Genomic DNA, 23,179 nt, shown 5'->3' on the forward strand with positions numbered 1-23,179 from the left:
AAAAATTCTGTTTACCAAAATATACCATTAAGAAAATTAAATGATTAAGTCACAAACTTTTGGAAAAAATATTTGCAGCACATTAAGTCTAACAAAGGACTTGCATCCAAATATATGTTGTTTTGTTGTTGTTTAGCCATTTAGGTAACTGTGTCCAACTCTCTGCGACTCAATGCACTGCAGCCTGCCAGGCTCCTCTGTCCACGGGATTTCCCAGGTGAGAATACTTGAGTGGGTTGCCATTTCCTTCTCCAGGGGATCTTCCCAACTCAGGGATCGAACCCAGGTCTCCTGAACTGGCAGGGCAGGTGGATTCTCTACCAATCAGCCACCAGGGAAGCCCCATCCAAATACAAGAAGAACTACAAATCAACAATTAAAAGATGAACAAACCAATAAAAAAGGGGAGGGCCGGGTAAAAGACTCAACACTTTTTTCAAAGAAAATACACAAATGCTTAATAAGTACATGAGAAGGTGCTCAACAAGATTAGTTATCAGAAAAATACAAATTGTAATCATGAGATACTCCTTCACACTCATTAGAATGGCGAATGTCAAAAATGCTGGCTAGGGGACTTTCCTGATGGTCCAGTGTTTAAGGCTGTGCTCTCAACGCAGGGGGCAAAGGTTCAATTCCTAGTAGAGGAACTAAGATTCCGAAAGCTGCAGGCATGAACAACAGTGTTGGCAAAGATATGGACCAAAGTGAAGATCTCATACACTGCTGGCAGAAGCATAAAATGCAACAGCACTTTAAAGGTACACATACATTTACCATATGACCCAGCAACTACTCCTTTGTATTTTCTCAAGAAAAAATGAACACATGTCCATATCAAGACTTACAAGAATATTCACCACAGCCTTATTTGCAATAGCCAAAAACAAAACCACCTAAATGTCCAATCAATAGAAGAATAAACAAATTATGGTATGTAAGGACAATGGAATATATTCAGCAATAAAAATGAAAAAACTATGAAAACACATGGACAAATCTCAAAAACATAATGTTAAGTGAAAAAAGCCCCTCAGAGAAGAGCAAATGCTATGATTCTATATTTATGAAGACTGGCAAGTTTAGTCTATGGTGACAGAAGTCAGATACAGGGATGGAAGAGGACACTAAAGACAAAGGGACACAAGGGAATTTTCCATGAAGACAGAAATGTTACACTCACCAAACCCAACGTAAGACCTGTATATTTTATTGTATTTTAAATATTTATATATCTCAATTTAAAAAATAACATGGGTATGAAATCAGCACAATCCAAAAAGTAGGAAATTCTATAGGACAAGTAACCAGATCTTTCTACAAGAAAAGGGAGAAACAGTGACTTACAGGTTAAGAGAGACTTTAAACACATCAACCATACACAACATGTGGACGGACCTTATCTGACTCCTGATTCCAACAAACCAATCATTAAAAAAAAAAGTGAGAGACAGTCATTAGGAAAATCTGAACAATGAAGATATTGAGAAGCTGTTCATTTACTGAGACATCAATAATATGCTTTTAAAGCCTCCATATTACAGAGCAACATAGATAAATCTCCAAATGTTGGGTCCAACAAGCCAGACACAAAATACACATTCCAAAGTTCAAAATCAAGTAAAACTAAATGAAAGTCCTAGAAGTCTCCACTGGAAAAGAAAAGCGAGTTAGTTTTTGGGAGAGGCATGAGCAAACTTCTGAGGTGACAGCAACTCCAAATCTTGATAGTGATAGTTACAAGAGGATTCATTCTGCGATCACACACTGGACTAGTAGTTAATATGTTTTATGTTCTTTTCTGTAGGTGCTTTATACGACACATAGTAAGTTTTACTAAAAATTCAGATATACATAATATACATACGTTACAGATGAAATAAATTACTCAAATAAAACATCTGGGATTTAATTTAAAATAATTGTGAGGGAGCAGAGGATACGGATGAGAGAGTTCCATATGCTGATAATTGCTGTAGCTGGGGATGGGTATAGGGAAATATATCCACTATTATTTACTTTGTGTATGTTTAAATTTTTTCACAGTTTTTTTTTTAATATTCATAACCTTAACTATTGTATTTCTAGAAATGATAAGGATATACCCAGAAACATTAAAAAAAAAATTAAGTTCACCACTTTTTTTTTTTGGCCGCATTGTAGAGCATGCAGGATTAGTTCCCTGACTAGGGATTAAACCCGCAGCCCTAGTAAGTGGAAGCACAGATTCTTAACCACTGGGCTGCCAGAGAAGTCCCTGCACTTTTATTTTCAATGTTCCCCAAATGTTCGATAACAGAGAAATGGGCAAATAAACCATAGGAAATCACAGTATACCTTTAGTCAATGAAAACTTTAATAAGAATTTTTAGTTACTGGAAAATGATTATGATAAAGTTAAAAAGCAAGACATAAAATGGTATCAAGCATAATCCCAGCTACACAGAAATACTTTTACGCATGGGGAAAAAAAACTGGAAGGAGATATGTTAAAATGGTAATGATGACTAAGTTTTTAAGATTATGAATGATTTTCCTGTATTTTTCACAGCCAGCATGTGTAACTTTTATCAGTCAACAAGGTAAAATCCTTTAAACATGTTCCTCATTCACTCACCCAAAATATGGATTCTATCAATGCTGAGGGAAGAAAGCAAAAATACTAATAAATTGTGGAAGAGTCATCAGTATTACATTCCAAAAGACTGATCAATATGGGAAAAGGTAAAACAAAATTTTACCCATGGGAAAATCTTATTTGAATTTTTCTCAAGTTTTTGTATTATTTCTGTATTTAATTGTAATGTTAATAGGAATCTTTTATTATCAAATTAGTCCCACAGTACAACTAATCAATAAACTATTTTTAGGATTTAATAGTATACAAAAAAGCACTGTCCCAAAAGAACAAAAAAGTATGCAAAAAAGCATTGTCCCTTTTCAGAAACTGAACAGAGCCTATTTCACAGGTAAGCAAGCCACTGTGTCTAGTTTCAAGTCCTGTGGTAATGAACCTTTCAGACACTTGTGAAATGAACAGACAGGTTTTGATTCAAATGGTCAGCTTGCCATTCTTTTGCCATTAGTGCTTTCACAGAAGTCAATTACTTTGATTAATATGAGTGTGCATATGTAAGTCATTTCAATAGTTATGATCACAGAACAAGATTTGAGAAATTTTAGCCAATAGTTTTTAGTTTTCAGATAGATCTTAGAACTAAGTCATCAAATTAAGGAGCTGTGTACAGGTGACTGGGCTTCCCAGGTGGCCAATGCAAGAGGCATAAGAGACATGGGTTTGATCCCTGTGTCGGGAAGATCCCCTGGAGGAGGAAATGGCAACCCACTCCAGTATTCTCGCCTGGAGAATCCCATGGACAGAGGAGCCTGGCAGGCTACAGTCCATGGGATTGCACAGAGAGTAACTTAGCATGCATGCATCCAGGTGATTAGAAAACTCTCAGTCTATAAAAAATGAGAGAAGGTTGTTCTTACACAGGAAAGACCAAAAGGCCTAGAGATGTGATGCCTTCCCAGATCTAAAACTACCACCACCACCCACTTGACATCTGATCATAGCACTATAAATTCCTTTTACCCAGTGAAAGTAGAGCTTGTTGGCTCACGGCTGGTAACTGAGAGTTCCTCACACCTCCAACCTGACTTAAGATGGCCAAGTATCAACAAAGCTTTTCCCAAATGTGCTGTTAGAATGGCCACATGGATTCCATGAAGGGAGAAACTCAAGAAATTTAATTTAGTTAGAATTACAAAAATTTTTAATAAAGTCTCTTCATAGAATTTTAAAAACAGAATTTGAAACAATTTTGTATCATATATGGAGAACTGGTTTAAAAAATTAAGTAAGAACAATAAGTTGCATGTTTCCATATGTTTTCCACAATAAAATGTTTGGGACAGTTCCTAATATTTTCATAAATGACACAGAATACAGAATAATATTTCAAACAGAGTGGGATAAACTGAGAAAAGGGCTTAAGCCACGTGAATGAGCATAATACTATTAATCTTTGATTTAGGCAAGTTAAAAGCAGAAAGCCTACAGGAAAATTAAGCAATCCACATAGTAATTAAAATATAATGGTTGTAGACTAGTTTCACCTAATAAAAAGTCATCCCAATACATGTTGATACCTCATGACACTAGCCCAGAATCTCTGATACGGTTCTTTACAGAAGAGACCCAATAAATAATTGATTATTTAAATATGCTACTATAGACATAAAGACTAACAGATTAGTCACTCAGGCACATCTGACTCTGCGACCCCATGGGCTGTAATCCATCAGGCTCCTCTGTCCATGGAATACTCCAGGCAAGAATATTGGAGTGGGTGGCCATTCCCTTCTCCAGGGGATCTTCCCAACCCAGGGATCAAACCCAGGTCTCCTGCACTGCCAGCAGATTCTTTACCACTTGAGCCACCAGGGAAGAAGCCCAAGGACTAATACAAACATACCAAAATTACATTCTTACCTTTGCAAAAAACCATGGTATTCTCTTTCAATGAGTGACACACCCAACAACTGGGAATAAGAACAAGCCAAGAACTCAGGAGTCATCTTCCTCTCCAAGGGCATCTAATAGGATCATCAAGTTCCACCAACTCTGTCCTAAACTATCTCGACTCAGTCACTTCTCCATGTCCATTCTTGGTACCAAGGCTTGGTTATCACTTCTTTCTAAGCTATTATAGTACATTCTTATCTGATTTACTTTCCACTGCAATTCCTCCCTCACTAGTCTATCCACCACGACACCCTCCCAGGCGGTCTTTCTAAAGCAGATACCATCAAGTATTCCCATGTTTCTAGTTTCTGTCAGGTCTCCTCACTGCCTATTGCAGTACAAACAACTTAACGGGATTCAGACTCTTCTGATCTCAGATCCTCTCCAGTCTGCGTCTACTAGCTAACACTGAAGTACTAGCAATGCTGTAGTGCTGTTTCCTATTTCTATGCCTGTCAATATGCTGGTTCCTCTGCTTGGAATTTCCTTCCTCATCCTCTGGCTTCTTGAACAACCTTAATGTCCCAATATCCAGTTAGTTTACCTCCACTTTTAAGACTTTCTTTCCTCAGTCATACCCTCCTTTCTCGTCTCTTTACTTTATACCTCCTAAATTTCATTTATCACAGCAGAGCACAATTCTGTGTCCTCCTGACTATGAGGACAGGATACAGATACTCGTTTCTGTATCCCCAATACATGCGTTAAACATCAGCAGTACACCCAACAGTGTTCGCTAAATAAATAAATAAATGAGCAAAAGACCAAAAAGAACAAAACTTCTGCACCTATGACAATTCTTACACTAAGAAGCAGTTAAATAGGTAGAAAAGATTTAGAGAACGGCAATTACAAAAAGTAAAGGAAAGAGAAAAAAAAAAGCAACTTCCATGTAAGGAAAGATGCAAGAAAACAAGCTTCTTCAATTTACAGAGTATGAGATGGGTAATAACTACAGGTAAAGTTACTATGTATAAAATAAATAAGCAACAAAGATATATTGTACAGCACAGGGAAATACAGCCATTGTTTTGTAATAAACTTAAATGGAGTATAATCTATAAAAATACTGACTCTCACACACACAAAAAGCACAAAAGATAAATGGAACAAATATGATATTGTTTACTAAATCCTGGAAGTGTGCAACCAGGCATACTAAAAGGAGTTCTTTTTAGGAACTCTATTATTTAATTTAACAGTGAGTAAATTTAAACTCAAGGCAGTAAGCCAAACAACAATGGTGGAAGTGGACCACATGGAAAAGCACTTAGCATAGTGCCAAGCACAAAATATGCATCTGACATGTGCTATTATTATGCTTTCCAATAGTAAAGTGTGCAACTCCCTCTATAGGAAGCAAATGAGAATCAACAATAATCAGTACCTTTCAGTCCACAGCAACAACTCATTGCAGGTAACACAACCATCTATTACTATTACAGAGGCAAACATCTATTACTAAGAGAGCTCCTTGTTACAGGAAGTAGATACAGTCCCTCAGCATCCACATGGGATTCGTTTTAGGAACTCCGCTTACCCCCTACCCCTGCCACTGGAAACCAAATCCCACACATACTCAAGCTCCTTACAAAATCGTGTAGTATTTGCATATAATCTATGCACATCCTCCCATGTACTTTGAACCACCTCTAGATTACCTATTACAACACTATACAAATGATTATAAATGTGATGTAAATGCTACATTAAGCAGGTGCCAGCATAGCAAATTCAAGTTTTGCTTTTTAAAACTTTCAATTTCCCCCCTGGATATTTTCAATTGGTTGGTTGAATCCATGGATGCAGGCTGCGGGAACACAGTGGGCTGACTGTATGTGTATCTACTACTGCACAAAAAGCACCTTCACTTTCTGATACTTCTTACTCTGCCGTACCACCCATTAGAGTCCGCCTAAGAGATGCCAGTACTGTATCTTTCCCTCCTTTTAACCACTCTTTTAAGGAGAATCTTCCACTGATAGAAAAACATGTATGTATGCTAGATGCATATACACAGATATAAGCACATATACATACTCATTCTTTGTTTTGGGCAAGCACCAGTCTTCAAATACTTCTCAATCCACTGCCTCTGATTCAAAAACCTCACTATCTAGCTACTACTAGTTTAGAAAAACGTCCTTAAAGTCAACTGGTAGGAAACACATATGAAGAAAAGTTTTAAAAATAACTTTAAGTTCACCAGGCTCCCCCATCCCTGGGATTCTCTAGGCAAGAACACTGGAGTAGGTTGCCATTTCCTTCTCCAAAATTAAGGTAATTAACTCTAATTTCTTTTTTAATGAAGAGAAAAAAAGACTGCTAAAATAACTCTTGCACTTCTCTTTATCATCTATCAGAATCACTTGGCAGACTTGTCGAAACAAGTCTGGATCCATTCAGTCTCTGATTCAGTTAAGTTTGGGTTTAGGACCTGGGAATCTGCATTTCTAATAATCTCTCAGAATGGTCATCTGGGTCACACTTTGAAAATAACTGCTTTAAACTATTTGAAATGAGAAAGACCTTGCAGGTGAACAAAATAAAGCTGAGATAACTGATACAGACTTCCTGATGACCAAGCTAAGGTTTTTTAATTGTTAGGGTTCAGTTACTATGTTATATAAGCTTTATGTACTCTCAAGGACATGCACGACACATTTCTGCTCATTTCAATAGACATCTAATCATATCTTGGAGATTCATGTATGTAAGTTATGTTTATATTAAGTTATGTCTCCTATGTGTGCAAAAGTATTGTCTAAAAAAATGAATATACCTTAATTTCAAAATATTGCTAAAAACAATGCTAACCATCATTTGACAATGCAGAGTTATAAATCTTCAATCTGTAAAAACTGTAGTATTTGCAAAACGCAATAAAATGAAGAAGAAATCCAGGCAGTCTTTAGCAACTGATTAAATATGGAGAGTAACAGAGAAAGGAGTAACGGTTGATAATGCCATTAACAAAAAATGCAGTGGTCTATTCCATCTTAAAACATAACAAACATTCAAGAGAACATCCTCTGGACCCTACACTTGTAGCTAATGACTTGCTCCCCTTCTCTCTTCACAACCAAACTTCTCCAAACTTCTCTTCATTCATTCACTGTCTGTTTCATCTCACATCTATTTTGAAGAATGTCTTTTGCCCTCAAATGCCAGTGAAACTCCTGTTTAAAAGTTTCCAGGAACCTCTATGTTGCCAATTCCAACAGAAATCTCAGTCTTCAGTATACTCAGCCTCTAAGGAGCAACCACTTCAGCTTACCATTCCCTCCTCTTTGAAACACTATCAGTGTGAAGAATAGAAACTGGAGTCAAACCTGGATTCAAAAACCAACTTCTTCAGCGGCTACTCAGTGGTCTTGAGCAAATTATATAGTCCCTTCTTAGGTCATTTCCCTGATCTATAAAATAGAGATAATAAAAGCACCTACTTCATACATTTGCAAGCATTAAATGAGTAAAAATACACTAATGCTTAGAACAGTGCCTGATAATCACAGGGCACCACTACTTTTGATTTTCCTCGTATCGCTCTGGTCCCTCTTTCTCTCCCTCTTTGCAAGTCAGTCCCAGTCTGAAGTGAAGTGAAAGTGAAAATTGCTTAGTCTTGTCCAACATTTTGCGACTCCATGGACTATACAGTCCATGAAATTCTCCAGGCCAGAATACTGGAGTGGTTAGCCTTTCCCTTCTTCAAAGGATCTTCCCAACCCAGGGATCAAACCCAGGTCTCCCGCATTGCAGGCGGATTCTTTACCAGCTGAGCCAGGAGGGAAGTCCATGTGTGAACTACCACACATGTGCCAATGAGACCCTGCTATATGCTAATAAGCTCTTCCTAAAGCCCAGAATGGGCCTTCCTTTGTGGCTCAGATGGTGAAGAATCTGTCTGCAATGCAGGAACATGGGTTCAATCCCTGGGTCGGCAAGATCCCCTGAAGAAGGAAATGGCAACCCATTCCAGTATCCTTGCCTGGAAAAATCCCATGGAATGAGAGCTTGGCAGGCTACATATAGCCCATGGGGTCGCAAAGAGTCAGACACTAACTAAAGCCTAGAACCAGTCAGTTACCTGCTCAACGGTTCTACCATGATGTCTCACGGATACTTCACCCTTAACCTATCCAAACTTATGTAAAACTGAATGTAAGCTCTTCCCTTCTATCTCCAAACCTGCTCTTCTTTCAGAGTGACTTGTATCTATCTCAGTAAAAGGACTCCAGCACAAACCATTCACGCGAGAAAAACTTGGGGAGTATATGGTTGTATGTACCCATTAACCTTGCCCTTCATACAACCAATGAACCAAAGTCCTTTGACTCTATTTCCTAAATGTTTGTGAAGACCTCTGTAATTCCACTGTCAGCCTCTCAAGCATACTAGCATTTTATCTTATCTGAACTGTTTTCATTCCAATCCCAAAGAAAGGCAATGCCAAAGAATGTTCAAACTACCACACAATTGCACTCATCTCACTTATTAGCAAAGTAATGCTCAAAATTCTCCAAGTCAGGCTTCAACAGTAAGTGAACCGTGAACTTCCAGATGCTCAAGCTGGGTTTAGAAAAGGCAGAGGAACCAAATTGCCAATATCCGCTGGATCATCGAAAAAGCAACAGAGTTCCAGAAAAACATCTACTTTTGCTTTACTGACTATGCCAAAGCCTTTGACTGTGTGGATCACAACAAACTGTGGAAAATTCTTCAAGAGATGGGGAATACCAGACCACCTGACCTGCCTCCTGAGAGATGTGTATGCAGGTCAAGAAGCAACAATTAGAACTGGACATGGAAAAACAGACTGGTTCCAAATTGGGAAAGGAGTATGTCAAGACTGTATACTGTCATTCTGCTTATTTAATTTATATGCAGAGTACATCATGAGAAATGCTGGGCTGGCTGAAGCACAAGCTGGAGTCAAGATGGCCCGGAAACATATCAATAACCTCAGATATGCAGATGACACTACCCTTATGGCAGAAAGTGAAGAAGAACTAAAGAGCCTCTTGATGAAAGTGAAAGAGGAGAGTGAAAAAGTGGATGGTTGGATGGCATCACCGACTCCATGGACATGAGTTTGGGTAAGCTCCAGGAGTTGATGATGGACAGGGAGCCTGGTGTGCTGCAGTTCGTGGGGTTGCAAAGAGTCGGACACGTCTGAGTGGCTGAACCAAACCACAGTAGCTTCCGTCGGTCTCACCAAATCCATTCTTGTCTCTCCCCATCCTTTTTCTACACAGCAGCTACTGATACTAGTCTACTGATACTAGCATGTTACACTCCTCTGCTGAACTTCTGTATTCCCACTGCATTCACAATAAAGCCCTACTTGACCCGATAACCTTGTTGAGATTTTAATTGTCTCCAGCACTCACTTCTCTCCAGTTACACTGTTCTTTCTGGTTTTATTCAGTTGGTAGGTTCCTCAAACATGTCAGATTTCTTTTAGCGGGGGGCAGAGCGGGGGGCTTTGCTTATGATAATCACTTCTCCCTTTTGCCTGGTTACCTCATGGTCACCCTTCAGGTGTCGGGTTTAAAGGCTTTCTCAAGACAAGGTGTTGTCTAATGCCTGCTGGCACTCCTGAAGCTTAGATTACGTCACCCTATTACACACCTTCAGTGCATCCTCTATTTATCTTTATAGTCCTTTGTGTAACTGTAACTAACATTACTAGCATTAAGTATTTAATATCTGACTTCCCTAACACTGTAATCTTGTGACAGAGGGGCCATGCCTCTGGCTCATCACTGTATCCCAAGTGCTCTGCCTGGTGTGTGACATGTGGTTAAGTGCTTCAAACATTTTCTCATTCCTACCTCAGGGCTTTGAATTAACTGGTCCCTCAGCCTAGAGCTCTGCTGACCCAGATCTGGTCACTCAAGCCCTTGAACTTCATAAGACTGGCTCTGCATCACTCAGGTCTCAGTTACAAAACACCATCTTCTCAGGGAGCCTTTTCCAATGACCCAAGCTCAAGGAGTGATCCCCATACTACAAGTATTTCATCCCCCCTCTTAATTTCTTCAAAATATCCAGCACTGTCTGAACCCATAGTTATTTGGAAGTTCTAAAAAAGCAAGGCCCAAGTTAAGTGCCTGATACAGATTAAGCATTTAGCAAACATTTAAGTGAATGAATCTCCTGAATGAGAAAAGATGACTTGGAGAACATCCTAAATACCAAAACATTCACAAGCTCTACTCCAACGAAGTTGAAGAAGAGGCAGTATATCTTAGACTGCCTACTATGAATCCTGGCTCTTTTCCCTACTTAGCTGTATGCATGCGTAGTTGCTCAGTAGTCTCCGACTCTCTGCGACCCCATGGGCTGTGGCCTGCCAGGTTCCTCTGTCCACAGGATTCTTTAGGCAAGAATACTGGAGTGGGTTGCCATTCCCTTCTCCAGGATCTTCCTGACCCAGGGATTGAACCCGGGTCTCCTGCACTGCAGGCGGATTCTTTACTGTCTGAGCCATTGGCTCAGTTTACTTAGCTTTATAACCTCTGGTAAGCTACTTAACTGCACTATGCCTCAGTTTCCAAACCAGAAAATGGGAATCATAGAACCTACCTCAAGGGGTTGCTGAAAATTAAATTAGTTAATATATGTAAAATGCCAGTACTAAGCACACAATATACACTCAATTAATGTGTACTAGATAACTATCTCTCAGACAGGACTTTCTCCCTCTGTTTCAAATATACAAGGTGACTTTTCCTTTATCTCATCCACCCAAAAAGCGCCCCTTTTGGTTTTTTTTTTTCTTTTGCACATTGTGCAACTCCAATGGCATCTTTCACAAAATTTAAGAAATGTGAATGATACCCTCTGGAATTGTGTAACATGGTAGCACCATCCCCATTTCCTAGCAACTCCTAGAATTGTGAGTTTCAAAAAAGTAAGATGACCAAAAGTCAAAAAATAGAAACGTACTTTGGAAATGATTAAAATACTATAAAACAAGCACTATATTTACAAATCTACATTCTCTCGAAGTTACTGTCAAAAAAAAGGAAGGGCTGGCTAGATGATACAAAAGAGTTTTGACACAAAAGCATTTGTAACTTCTGTGATCCAGGGATATAAGGAAATGAATAAGGTTGGGGCTACCTTAAATTCACACTGAGGGCCACAACCAGTTCATCAGATTGTTTCTCAGGAAGGGCCATGGGTTTTTCAGCCACAGGGTAATACACAACATTTCAATATTTGCTCGTGTCAATACCACACCTTTTATCTTTTTTTTCTATTCTTCAAAGAGAGTATCAAAATATTTATTGTAACTCCATTATTGATCTCAAGACACTGAGTATTTACTTTGGTTACCCACATTAGTTGATCTTAGAATAAGTAAGTGACGTGAAAGTCGATCAGTCACGTCCAACTCTTTGTGATCCCACGGGCTGTAGCCTGTCAGGCTCCTCTGTCCATGGAATTCTCCAGGTAAGAATACTAGAGTGGGTAGCCATTCCCTTCTCCAGGGGAATCTTCCTAACCCAGGTCTCCCACATTGCAAGGTGGATTCTTTACCATCTGAGCCACCAGGGAAGTTAAAAGGAGTAATAAAGAAATCTGCAACTAGGTTGAGGACTTGTCATGACCATGAAGCTACTTCTGTGAAAATTCAACAACAAAAAAACCATTTCATGCTTATTTGGGCAAAGCCCTAAAAAACGCAATCTGAGATGATTTCAAGATGTTCTGCGTTGGACTTAAACCTCTAAGATTAACAGAAGATAATCAGAATGGAGACCCAGAACCCACTGACTGAATCTCTCCCTTTAAATCTGAATTTTCAAACTCCCACTATTAACACTGGATAATTCTCTATTGTAGGAAATGTTTAATGGAATGTTTTAACAGCATCTGCAGTCTCTACTCACTAAAATACCAGCAGTACACCCCTAGTCTGACAATCAAAAATGTCTCCAGATATTGCCAAATGTCCCCCGACAGGGCAAAAACCACCCCCAGCTGAGAATCTCTGCTTTAAATAAATCTGTTCCAACTGTCTAAAATATCCACCAATATTCTCACCTCCCTCTTTTAAAAACCCTCCCACTGATCTTCCTGATAATCGAGATCATCCCAGAGTCCACCTTAATTCGTCTTTGCCTCCAGAATCCTCAGAATTCACTTAGCAGTACAACTCCCTCAATAACAGGTCAGTTCTCTTGTTTAAAACTAGAGTTGGTAATGCAGTTTGTATGAAGACTCTGGGCTCATGATCCCCAGTCAAGCATTCTTTTCCATCAAAATACACTGCCATCCATCAGACAGCACGTTTTGTCAGTCCTTCATTGCCCAAGTGTCTTGCTTCTATCCTTCCTTTTCATTTCTACTATCTACACCTGAGAGTGGTGGTTCTGAAACTTTTGCACGCATCGAAACCACCTGGCTTGTTAAAAACCCAGGTCGCTGGGCCCCAACCCAGAGTTTCTGATCCAGCAAGAATGAGGCAGGGTCCAAAAATAAGCATTTCTAAGCAGCTCCCAGATTCGCAGATAAGGTCTACCTTGCTGGTAAAGGAACCACAGTTTGAGAACCACTGCACTTGAGTACAGGTACCTATCACCTCAATTCAGTTCACTTCAGTCGCTCAGTCATGTCCGACTCTTTGCGACCCCATGAATCGCAGCACACCAGGCCTGCCTGTCCATCACCAACTCCCGGAGTTCACTCAAACTCATGTCCATCGAGGCAGTGATGCCATCCAGCCATCTCATCCTCTGTCATCCCCTTCTCCCCCTGCCCCCAATCCCTCCCAGCATCAGAGTCTTTTCCAATGAGTCAACTCTTCGCGTGAGGTGGCCAAAGTACTGGAGTTTCAGCTTTAGCATCATTCCTTCCAAAGAACACCCAGGGCTGATCTCCTTCAGAATGGACTGGTTGGATCTCCTTGCAGTCCAAGGGTCTCTCAAGAGTCTTCTCCAACACCACAGTTCAAAAGCATCAATTCTTTGGCACTGAGCTTTCTTCACAGTCCAACTCTCACACCCATACATGACCACAGGAAAAACCATAGCCTTGACTAGACGGACCTTTGTTGACAAAGTAATGTCTCTGCTTTTCAATATGCTATCTAGGTTGGCCATAACTTTTCTTCCAAGGACTAAGCGTCTTTTAATTTCATGGCTGCAGTCACCATCTGCAGTGATTTTGGAGCCCCAAAAAATAAAGTTTGACACTGTTTCCACTGTTTCCCCATCTATTTGCCATGAAGTGATGGGACCAGATGCCATGATCTTCTCAAGAGGTAATCTATTTTAATCTTTCAGACAACTTCCTGACATAAAACTACAAAAATATTACTCCTAAAATACCACTCTGATCAAATTAGTGTACAATTAAAAACAAACCATAACTTTAGTGGCTCTCTACTTTTCATACCTGGCTTTCATAATTGTTTAAAATGTGTTCCCTACATTATCAACACTACCTCCCAAAACAAATCTTCTACTTCCTATTAACAACTTATCAGACCCCCCACTCCATAGTAAGACTTGTGCTATCTTTACCTTCTGCAAGGCCACCCTCTTCCCTCCTCCTCTCTACCTACCTGAAGGAGGCCTTCACCACTGTATCTGTCAAAACCACTGGTTTGGTCACTATCTGCTGCCTTTTATCTTTATGCTTTAAGTTTTTACCAAGTACTCACAGATAGAGAAAACCCCCAAGAACCTAAAATTTAAAACAGAAAACAATGATATGAGTGACATGCATAAATAAAAGGCTTGACATATATGCAAACTACACAAATATTGCTATTTTAGTAGACCAAGTGCAGTAAGTTCAGAATTGACAAAAAATGAAAGAGCACACTAACTTTTAAAAAACATGATCATATTTTGGCTGTCAAGTATTTGTAGCCATCTCATTTAGGATGTTAAGTAGTTATATTAACTACTTAAAAGAAATTGCAAAAGTAGCCTCAAAAAAAGATAAACTACTCAGTTTACAACTTCCTACCACAGAAGTACCTATTTGTTTTCTGTATGAAATACACTGCATGAGATGATAAGGAATGAAAGGAGAAACAGGGTTCAAGGTCAAGCTCCACCCCTTATCAACTTTGTGATCCTGGTCAAGTCAAGGCAGCTCCCTAGGCCTCTATTTCCATAATAAAAACATTAAGGTTTAAAAATTATACCATCTACCTTACAGGGTTGTTTTGAGGATTAAACAGGGTAATGTGTTTGAAAGAACCTGGCCTAGTACCTAACACATGATAAATGTTTACTGAATTTTAACCTCTGCACAATGCAAAAACACAGTATTATCCCAAAAGTGAGACCAAGGGAGCAAATTAATAAAACTTGATTAAGGACGTCCATTCCCCAAGAGGAAAAATAAAGAGAGACATAAAATAAGAGTGTTATGTCCCTCTGCATGGTATATACCAAATGTACCCATTCCCCAACTTAATAGTCAAAACCAAGACTTGAGATTAACACAACCACCATCACTTTCAACTTCACAACCGTAAGCCTGTCTTAAAAGTCAGCAAAAACCTTAACACAGAAGGTTTAACAGGATTTGAGGAAGAACTTAAAATTCAGACAGCTTTTACAGTTAACTAATATTTTCTTATTTTAGTGGCCTAAATACTATAAATGTGTTCATGTGGTATGTGTGCTGAACGTTTTTCATTTGTTAGAGCTTAGGCATTCTGGTTCTTATGTATACACTACAGAACCCAAACCCCAACAGTGTGTTCATCCCTGTACACCAAACTCTCCTCCATTCTCGATCTATTCCTAGTAGTCAAGAAAACTCATAGAAAAGAAAAGTATTTATAAGGGGTTTCCACAATATCAACAAATACTTATTGAGCATTTTCTATATATTGCAGATTGAGAGTACTTTCTTTTCTCTTTTTAAGGCTACTTTATTAACCACTTTCTATGTGTCAGGCACTATTCAAAGCATCTAGTAGATACCACAAACAAAAACGAAGTCCCAAATCTCAAGGAGCTTATACTCTAATGGAGATATATGCACAAACAAACTTAAGTATGATAGTGATGAGTGCTCAGCAAAATAAGACAAGTAACGGCTTAAATACATCCCTCATTCTGTATTTGGGTCCCCAAAATACAGGTCACTGTGGAAGACTGATGCTTAAGTATAAAAAATTAGCTCCCTCATCATCTGCATGTTGAATACCAAAAATAGGCAATAAGATTTTCCTATATTACTAGGAAAGAGACTGCGAAAATGTACTCTTTCACCAATACAGACTGACAGTTAAGTCTAATGGAATAATTATAAATAAGCAAAGTCATCAATTTAGACCATGCTATAATTTTTTTAATTGTTAAGCTATGGAAAAAAATGGCTTAAAATTAGGTTTTTGTGTTGCCTGGTCTATTCCTGGCCAGAAAAACCTTACAGAGGGTACATTCAAAGTGGGACTGTTTGTAAAAGGGTGAATCTGTTCATTCATTGCTCCTGAATCGGGGGATACGATTTTAAGGATAACCCAAAGAAAGGTGAGAACATCATAAGGAACTGGGGCCCTCAGTTTCCTACAACAAATAAATGATTCAGCTACTTTAGAGAGAATCATATATAAGGCACATTAACAGGATTGAGCATCCAATAGTGTAATAACATCCTTTAGAAAATCTCTTAATTTCATCATCAAGACTGACAAGCAAGCTGAACTCTCAAGTAAATCAGCATCTCTCCCTTCAGATAACAGTACTAACTTAAGTCAAGAGAAAAAAGTATTCAGAAACATGAAAGAGAAAAAAGTATAACTTCTTTTACCCTGAAGCATACTGTCTGAAGTATACTGTCTTCGCTTTCTTTTTACGCTAATTTAGTCATTCGTTTCTACAATTGCCTTTGGCAGGGGCTAGTGAATTTTTTCCATACCAAATGTAACTACACTTTACTCATTTATTTTAAGGCACATTATTTTGCCCTTGACTTTCTATGCAATAGCAAGAACTACTCAGAATTGGTGTGACTTCAAAAACCTAAAAGATCATCAACTACAACTGCTAAGGATTTAACTAATATTTTAGACTAAGAAACTCTAAAATACTATGTAGAACATTCCCTGTAAATGAACACTTAAATATACATAGCTGTGACAAGCATTCAAAACTGCTCCAACACTTTGGCTCCTGAAACCAAATTAAGGAAGAAAAGTTCCATAATTAGTACCTGACAATGTTTCTCAGTAAGGTCCTACATCCAAATTACTAGAAACACAGAAATAAATCATCTTTACCTCAGGACAACCAAATAACCACCCATCACCAAAACTGAAAGTTCTATTCCTCTCACTGTCATACCTCCTTAGGGATGCCAACTTGCCATGGAGAGTATGTGGCTTTCTTCTAGAAATCTATACACAAAACTACTAATATTTTCATTAAAAACAAAATATTTTCATTAAAAACATACATACCATCTTCAAAAGTGTAATTCTCCTCCACAAACACTAGTTTGACAAAAGAAAAGCCCATTTTTAAAAACCATTTCTGATTTTTTAAAAGATGACTTGTCACAAAGATGATATAAACATCATAATTTATCTCACCAAATCCAAGTCAGTTAAAAGCATTAAAGAGGATCTATTCAATCATGAATAATACACATTCTTATTAGTAAGGATACAACTTTTTTTTTTAAGATACGAGAAAGGTTCTCAATATAAAGAAGTCTTGTTCCAACATGAGTCTGTATTCAGACTGTTGATACTGGTACAACATTTTCTTCCCAAGAAGCTATTTTGAAGATATGTCACAGAGGGACTACCATTTAGATTCTGTCCTCTAAAACAATATGGAAGTAAAAGCCGGTTAACACTATAATCAATATACTAGGTGATTCAATTCAATTTGACAAACATATAGCATGAAACCAAACTTTAATCATAAAGCCAAGTTAGTATACCTGTCATTTATTCTCTTTCAAACTTTATGTTCCATGGCCAGTAACTGCAAAGCAAAACTAAATTCTATACTCTGACCTACTTTAAAGAGACACAGTGTTATAACTACTGTAAAACTTAGCCTTTATGTCTTCATGTTAGTCTTAAAATTCCTCAAATAACTAACTTAATACAGAATGCTATAATGTAAGTGTTTGACACAGAGCCATTAAGGGCTCGGTAGGCACACTGCCATTCAAATAAGCCACCAATATCATATCAAAAGTTATGTTATGGAAGGGATTTACACTTCAGATATAATTTTGTCATGTAATTTTAAAAAGGAAAACAAACAGTAATTCTAAACTCCAAGATTATTACCCAAAATTTAAGATTCTCCCAAAATTTGTGCTTTATCCTCTTACACACCACTTTTACAAAATCACAAACCAGAAGGAAAAATATGCTAAAGAAAGGTTAATGTGTGCAACAGGTAGCAATCATTTTACAATTAAAAAAAAAAAAAAACTTACCAGGGCAAAAATCACACTTACCACTACCTTTCTACCTTGTTAAAAAATGTGAAAACTTGTTTTGAAAGACTAAATCCCAAGATCTCTTATTTACAAAACAGCTCAGCAATCCTACCAGCTGACATGATAAAAACTAATTTCAAATAGCAGTTAACTAACTGGGAAAGAGTTTTGCAGCATCTTCTTTCTTTTCCCAAAGAAAAATTGAACTCAAGAAATGTCAAAACAAAAAATAAATCCTATATGTACAAAATTCCACTAATGATATACTTTATTTATAGAAGTTGGAGATAAAGAATTATAATCTCAACACAGATTGGGAGACAAGAAGTAAACCTCTGAAATAAGGTTTACCAGAACATTATTGCCTACTGGACATAGTAATACTTGCCAACATACACCACACCTTTTCAACAGTCACATTAAGGGGGTGTGGGGCGGGGGGAAAAACAGCCTATTCTCAGAGTCTGGAGATCAACAGAAAAAGCTTTAGAGAATCATTCTTTTTTCCTCCAAATTCAGTCTAATATGCAGAGCCAAGTAAAACCAGCATAAATTCCTTCAGTTAATCTTCTAAGTCTTTCAGTTCACCAAATTTACATAATACAGACAGTTCTGTGGCTTTCCTCATTCCCCACTCTACAAACATAAATTCACAATTCTGAAATGAATATATGCTGAGTATTAATAAAACTCTCTTTGATGAAGAAAAACAAAAATCAAATTCTTTTAACTCCAGCAGGGAAACCCTGAGAGGAAAACAGGGCCTAAAGGACAAAGTATCCACATGCAGACACAAGTCAATTCCCTCCAAATCATTACTAAGTAGAAATTTATTCCCGTAAGAGAGATCACATACATCCCTCCCAAAATACAAAATACAGAACTTTATCGGCATCCAGTATTCTACCTTCTCTCAATCAATACCCTTCAACACTATCAATGTTCGTGTTAAAAAAAAAAAAAAAAAAACCTTAGTTCTACTCCCCAGCTCAAAGCCACAGATCTTGGTACACCATAATCTAAGAAGAAAATTATACAGAACTATTCTTCCTCAAATAGCTTTGCTCCTAAAATTTACATTCTAATCTAAATCAATTAGATTACAATTTCAGTATTTTGAAATTAGGAATCCTTGTCATGCTGTAATTCACAAAATCATCTGATTTACAATCGTTTTGGCAGAAGGCTACCTATACATTCATTTCCAAATAGGATGACTATTATGGCTGTAACTACTTGGCCTAAAACCCACATGAGATATTATCTTCCCTCCTCCTCTGGGGCAGAGAAAAGCCACCTGAAAAGTTTTAATCACAGTATGTTCACAAATGGAAACAAAATAGTTATTCTGCTTCAAAACTGAAGAAAAAAAAAAAGGCAAGTAAATACTAACCAATCTCTGGCTGTAACGAATCCTTTCTTCTTCGGGTTCCATCTCTCACTCTTCTGTTGAAATTACAGAAAGAAACCACTCCAGGGCTGCCTTCCTCTTCCTCCTTAGGAACCAGATTGCAACACTAAAGAATAATGATAGGAGCAGAGATGAGAACTCATCCTCGAACTCAAGCTTTTTTCCCTTGGAATGAAGTATTTAGGATATGCGTAAGTTAAAAGTTTTCCTAAGAAACCGGGTTCCTCTTCATCAGTTTGGGAACTCTCAGCTTTGGGGCAAGTTGTGCCAAACCAAGATCAACAATCACATTACAACTGTCTGAGGCCTATAGGCAAAAGATGGTTTCAGTTCCTTACAGTCGGGCTACACCACTTGTTTCTCCCCACAGGATTACCATAGTCAAGGCTCCCCTTCACGGCAACATTAGCAAAAAAAAAAAAAAAAAAAAGCCGCAGCGGGGGGGGGGGGGGGGGGGGGGGGGGCGCGGGTAGGACTTTTCTCTCCTAGCGCCGACCAGGTAAAGCAGCCACTGAACGAATCCAGATCCTAACCAAAATAGTTCTTTCAGCCGTAATTAGAAACTAGAGAAAAGGACAGACTAATACATAAAGAGAACAAGAAATGAAGACTCCAAAACCATTTCCTATACACCTCTAGTAAAATCCGTATACAATCGTCGCCGTCCTTCCTAAACTCCCCGGATCTTTTCATTTCCAAACCAACCCTCCACCCCAACACAAGACGCGTACAACTCTGAAACAAATTCAAGAGAGTTGCAAATCAGGAACAAAAATTGATCAGATCTTTCTGTTTAAAGTAATAAGATATCTTACTTAAACATATAAGTCAAATTCATCTTTTCCAAATATTAAAGACCGGTTTGCGCGACGGTCGATTCCTAATACCAAGGTTTTTCTTGTTTCTAAATAATTCTCAGGGATAATGGCTTCCACAGAGAATGCAGATTTTTTTTCGTTTTGTAACTACATTATGGCCACGTTAAGAGCATCCTTTCAAAACTGCTACGAGACCCGAGGACCCGATGACACAGTTTGCAATAGCAGTTCGTGGCAGAGCCCTCCTGGAGGAAGCCGTCGCCCCAAGTCGGGAGTCAAACCGTGTTTGCACCCCCTGGACGAGGACAGCCCGGGCTTGGGAACAGTCAGGGCCAGAGAAGAAAAAAATGGCAAATCTCGCCGGGTTCCCCCCGGGAAAGGCGTTTCAATGGTTCGTTCACCCATCAGAAAAAGAAATAGAAACTTTACATTAAGTCTTTAGATAACACAACGAACCAAAACTTCCAAAGGGGGAGGGGGGGGTAAACGATAGGAGGGGGAAATCTCACCGGGGATTTTGCTCGTGAGTTCTTGTCCAAGTGAGAAGTGAAAGATTCCAAAAACTGAGAGGAAAAATTAAATCCCAAACGTCGTCTTCGGTTTTTTTCCGTGGATCAATCCAGTATCCAGAGGGTCAGAGCGACCCGGAAAAGAGAGGAAACAGTTGCTGAATCAAACCTCCTCTTCTGGCTTTGGAAACCGGGAGTCGGAGGCGTCACGAGAGGGGAGCGCGACCCCTCGGCGCCGAGCCCGGGGCGCCCCCGCCTCCCCCGAGCGAGCGGTCAGCAGCCCGAGCGCAAGCCCCGGACCAGCCCCGGCCGCGGGGAGCGCCCTCTTCGCAGTGCCCTCGGCGAGCAGCTGCTCGGCCGCCTCCAGAGCCCGGGAGCGACGGCCGATCAGCTGAGACCGGCCGACCCGAGGCTGCCCGCGCCGCCCCGGCCCCCCGGAACGCGGGCCCCGGCCCCGGGGGGCGGAGAGGGCGGGAGCGGCGCGGCGCGCCGGGCTGGGGGCCCCGGGTCCCCTCGCGTCTCCCCCTCAGCCCGAGCTCCGCGCTGCGGGACGAGCCCCCGGCTACTCCCCAGTCGCAGAGGAAGGATTCCGGGGGATGGGCCCCCTTGGCGTTGCCCCTCCTCCCGGAGCGCCCCCTGCCCAGGATAGACAGAGCGGCGACAGGCCCAGCCGCTGAGAAGGTGCTCTGCGAGCCGCAGCCGCCGCCGCCGCCGCCGCTGCCGGGGAGGGGTGTTGTTTCCCTCACACAGGAGGAGCCGCTGGAGCAGCCGCCGCCATTTTGAACCCGTCAGACTCTCACATACACACAGCTCCTCCGCGGCGCACTGCGCAGGCGCCGCCTCCCCACCCCTCCTTCAGCTCGCCTCTTCAGCCCCCACCCCCCTTCAAGCCTCTCTCGGCTCCTTACCGCTCTCCGGGGTGCACGTGAACGCGCACGCGTCACTCCCCTCTAACGCGGACACTTTGCCGGCGCGCGCACGCGCGGATGCGTCGGCCTCGAATCGCCCGCGCCCCGAGACGCCGACGCGGCTCCCCGCCCCGCCTCGCGTCAGCCTGCCCGCCCTCCCGCCGGCCCACCGCCCCCGCTCCCCGTCGGCCTTCTTCCAGGGCTCCGGCTCGGCCCGCGGCTCGCGCCTGCGCGCAGGCCACGGATCCGCCTCCGCGCGCGCCCTGCCCCCCACACGCCCTCGCTCGAACACACACTTCGCCTCTGTGACCCCGCCCCTCACCGGCCAGCTGCGCTGGGGGCCCTCCCCCACCTCGCCTGGGAGGGTGGTGACCCCCGACCCCCCACAAAGCACAACACCCCCCAAACAGTGGGGAGAAGCGCCCCGGTCCCCTTCAACCGCCCTCTGCCCCAGTCAGCCCGTCACAGTCACACAACCTGAGGGCCGGGCGGCCTGGGCGAGGGCAGCCGTTGCCCGCCTCAAAGCGGGGGTCTCCCGGGGTCAGGCCTCTGGGCCGGGTCGGCCAGACTACCCAGGGAGAGGGGGCGCAGGGAAGGGGCACCTTCCCGCCGGCTGCCCTCCCCTCGCGCGCCCGCCGCTGGGCCGAGGCCGGCCTGCCCGCCATCCCCGGGCAGGCCCTTGGCGCCCCCGCCACGGGGCCCGTCCGCCCTCGGCTCGGGGGGCTGCTTGGTGCAGCAGCCCGGCCCCGCCTCACCCACTCCTCGCCGCTCCAAAGGGGCAGGAAACGGGAGTAGCATGTCTGTCCTGGGCTCGGCTCCCCTGGGGGGAGCTCCGGGCGCTTGACAAGGGCGTCCACAGGTACCAGGCTCGGGAGTGGTCGCCGCGACGGCCCGGGGGCGTTGGCGGCCGGCGCGCCCACCGCGGGCCCGAGGCGCCCGGGGAGGTGGCCCTGGAAGCCCCCGCTCCTCGGCCACGCTCAGGTTTCCGCAGCGCCCGTGCCCCCGGCGGCCCGGGTGGGACGTGACCCCGCCCCCGGCGAGTCGGGGCGCCCCCCACGGAGGGGTGCGCGAGCCGTCCTCGGCCCCCGGGCCGACCCCGCCGCCCCGGGCCGCGGCGGGCGCGGGAGGCCCGGCCGGGAAGATGTCGTCTCTCGGTGCGCGCAGCTTCACGCGAGGGTCAGCGACGGGGCAGCGGCCGCCGAGCCGTGCCAGCCCTGCCCACGAACGGGCTCCCGCGGCTCGACAGCTGCCCGACGGGCTTGCAGGCTGGGGACGTCGTCGGAGCCCGGCCGGAGGTATCTGAGCAACGCCATGCGAGCAGCCCAACCGCGATCAGGGCATTTCCCCAGCCAATCTCGTGCTTTGGGGCCCGTTTAAATTATAAATCCCGTAAAGGACCGTGGCTTGGGCGTTACGCACCCGGGTCAGCTCTACTGGCTTCACTACACTCTTGCTGAGAGGTGTCACACAAATCTTTTTTTCTCCCTGCCTTGGTTTCCTACCGTTTAAACTCTTGATTCCTGGAATCTGGGGATGGAGAGAGGAAGGCATGCAGTGAATCA

The 23,179-nt window shown here is 42.0% G+C and overlaps 1 protein-coding gene across 4 annotated transcripts in view; it reads right to left on the bottom strand.

The window, feature by feature from the left end:
• Positions 1-21,708, bottom strand: part of KDM2A (lysine demethylase 2A) — a 92,696-nt gene extending 70,988 nt beyond the window's left edge. The window contains exons 1-3 of one of the 4 annotated variants that reach the window (XM_027532484.1): positions 20,710-21,124; positions 19,365-19,488; positions 14,109-14,230 (exon numbers count right to left, since the gene is read on the bottom strand). Coding sequence is in view for 3 of the 4 variants with exons in the window: in XM_027532483.1 (XP_027388284.1) it covers positions 19,365-19,406 (42 nt within the window). In the remaining variant the exon portion in view is untranslated. Of the gene's footprint in view, positions 1-14,108; positions 14,231-19,364; positions 19,489-20,709; positions 21,125-21,617 lie in introns of those variants that run through there. The other 3 variants (XM_027532483.1, XM_027532482.1, XM_027532485.1) reach the window with 3 other exon arrangements.
• Positions 21,709-23,179: the final 1,471 nt, after the last annotated feature.

Source organism: Bos indicus x Bos taurus, chromosome 29, assembly GCF_003369695.1.
Source record: "Bos indicus x Bos taurus breed Angus x Brahman F1 hybrid chromosome 29, Bos_hybrid_MaternalHap_v2.0, whole genome shotgun sequence".
In the NCBI taxonomy this organism is placed as follows: Eukaryota; Metazoa; Chordata; class Mammalia; order Artiodactyla; family Bovidae; genus Bos; species Bos indicus x Bos taurus.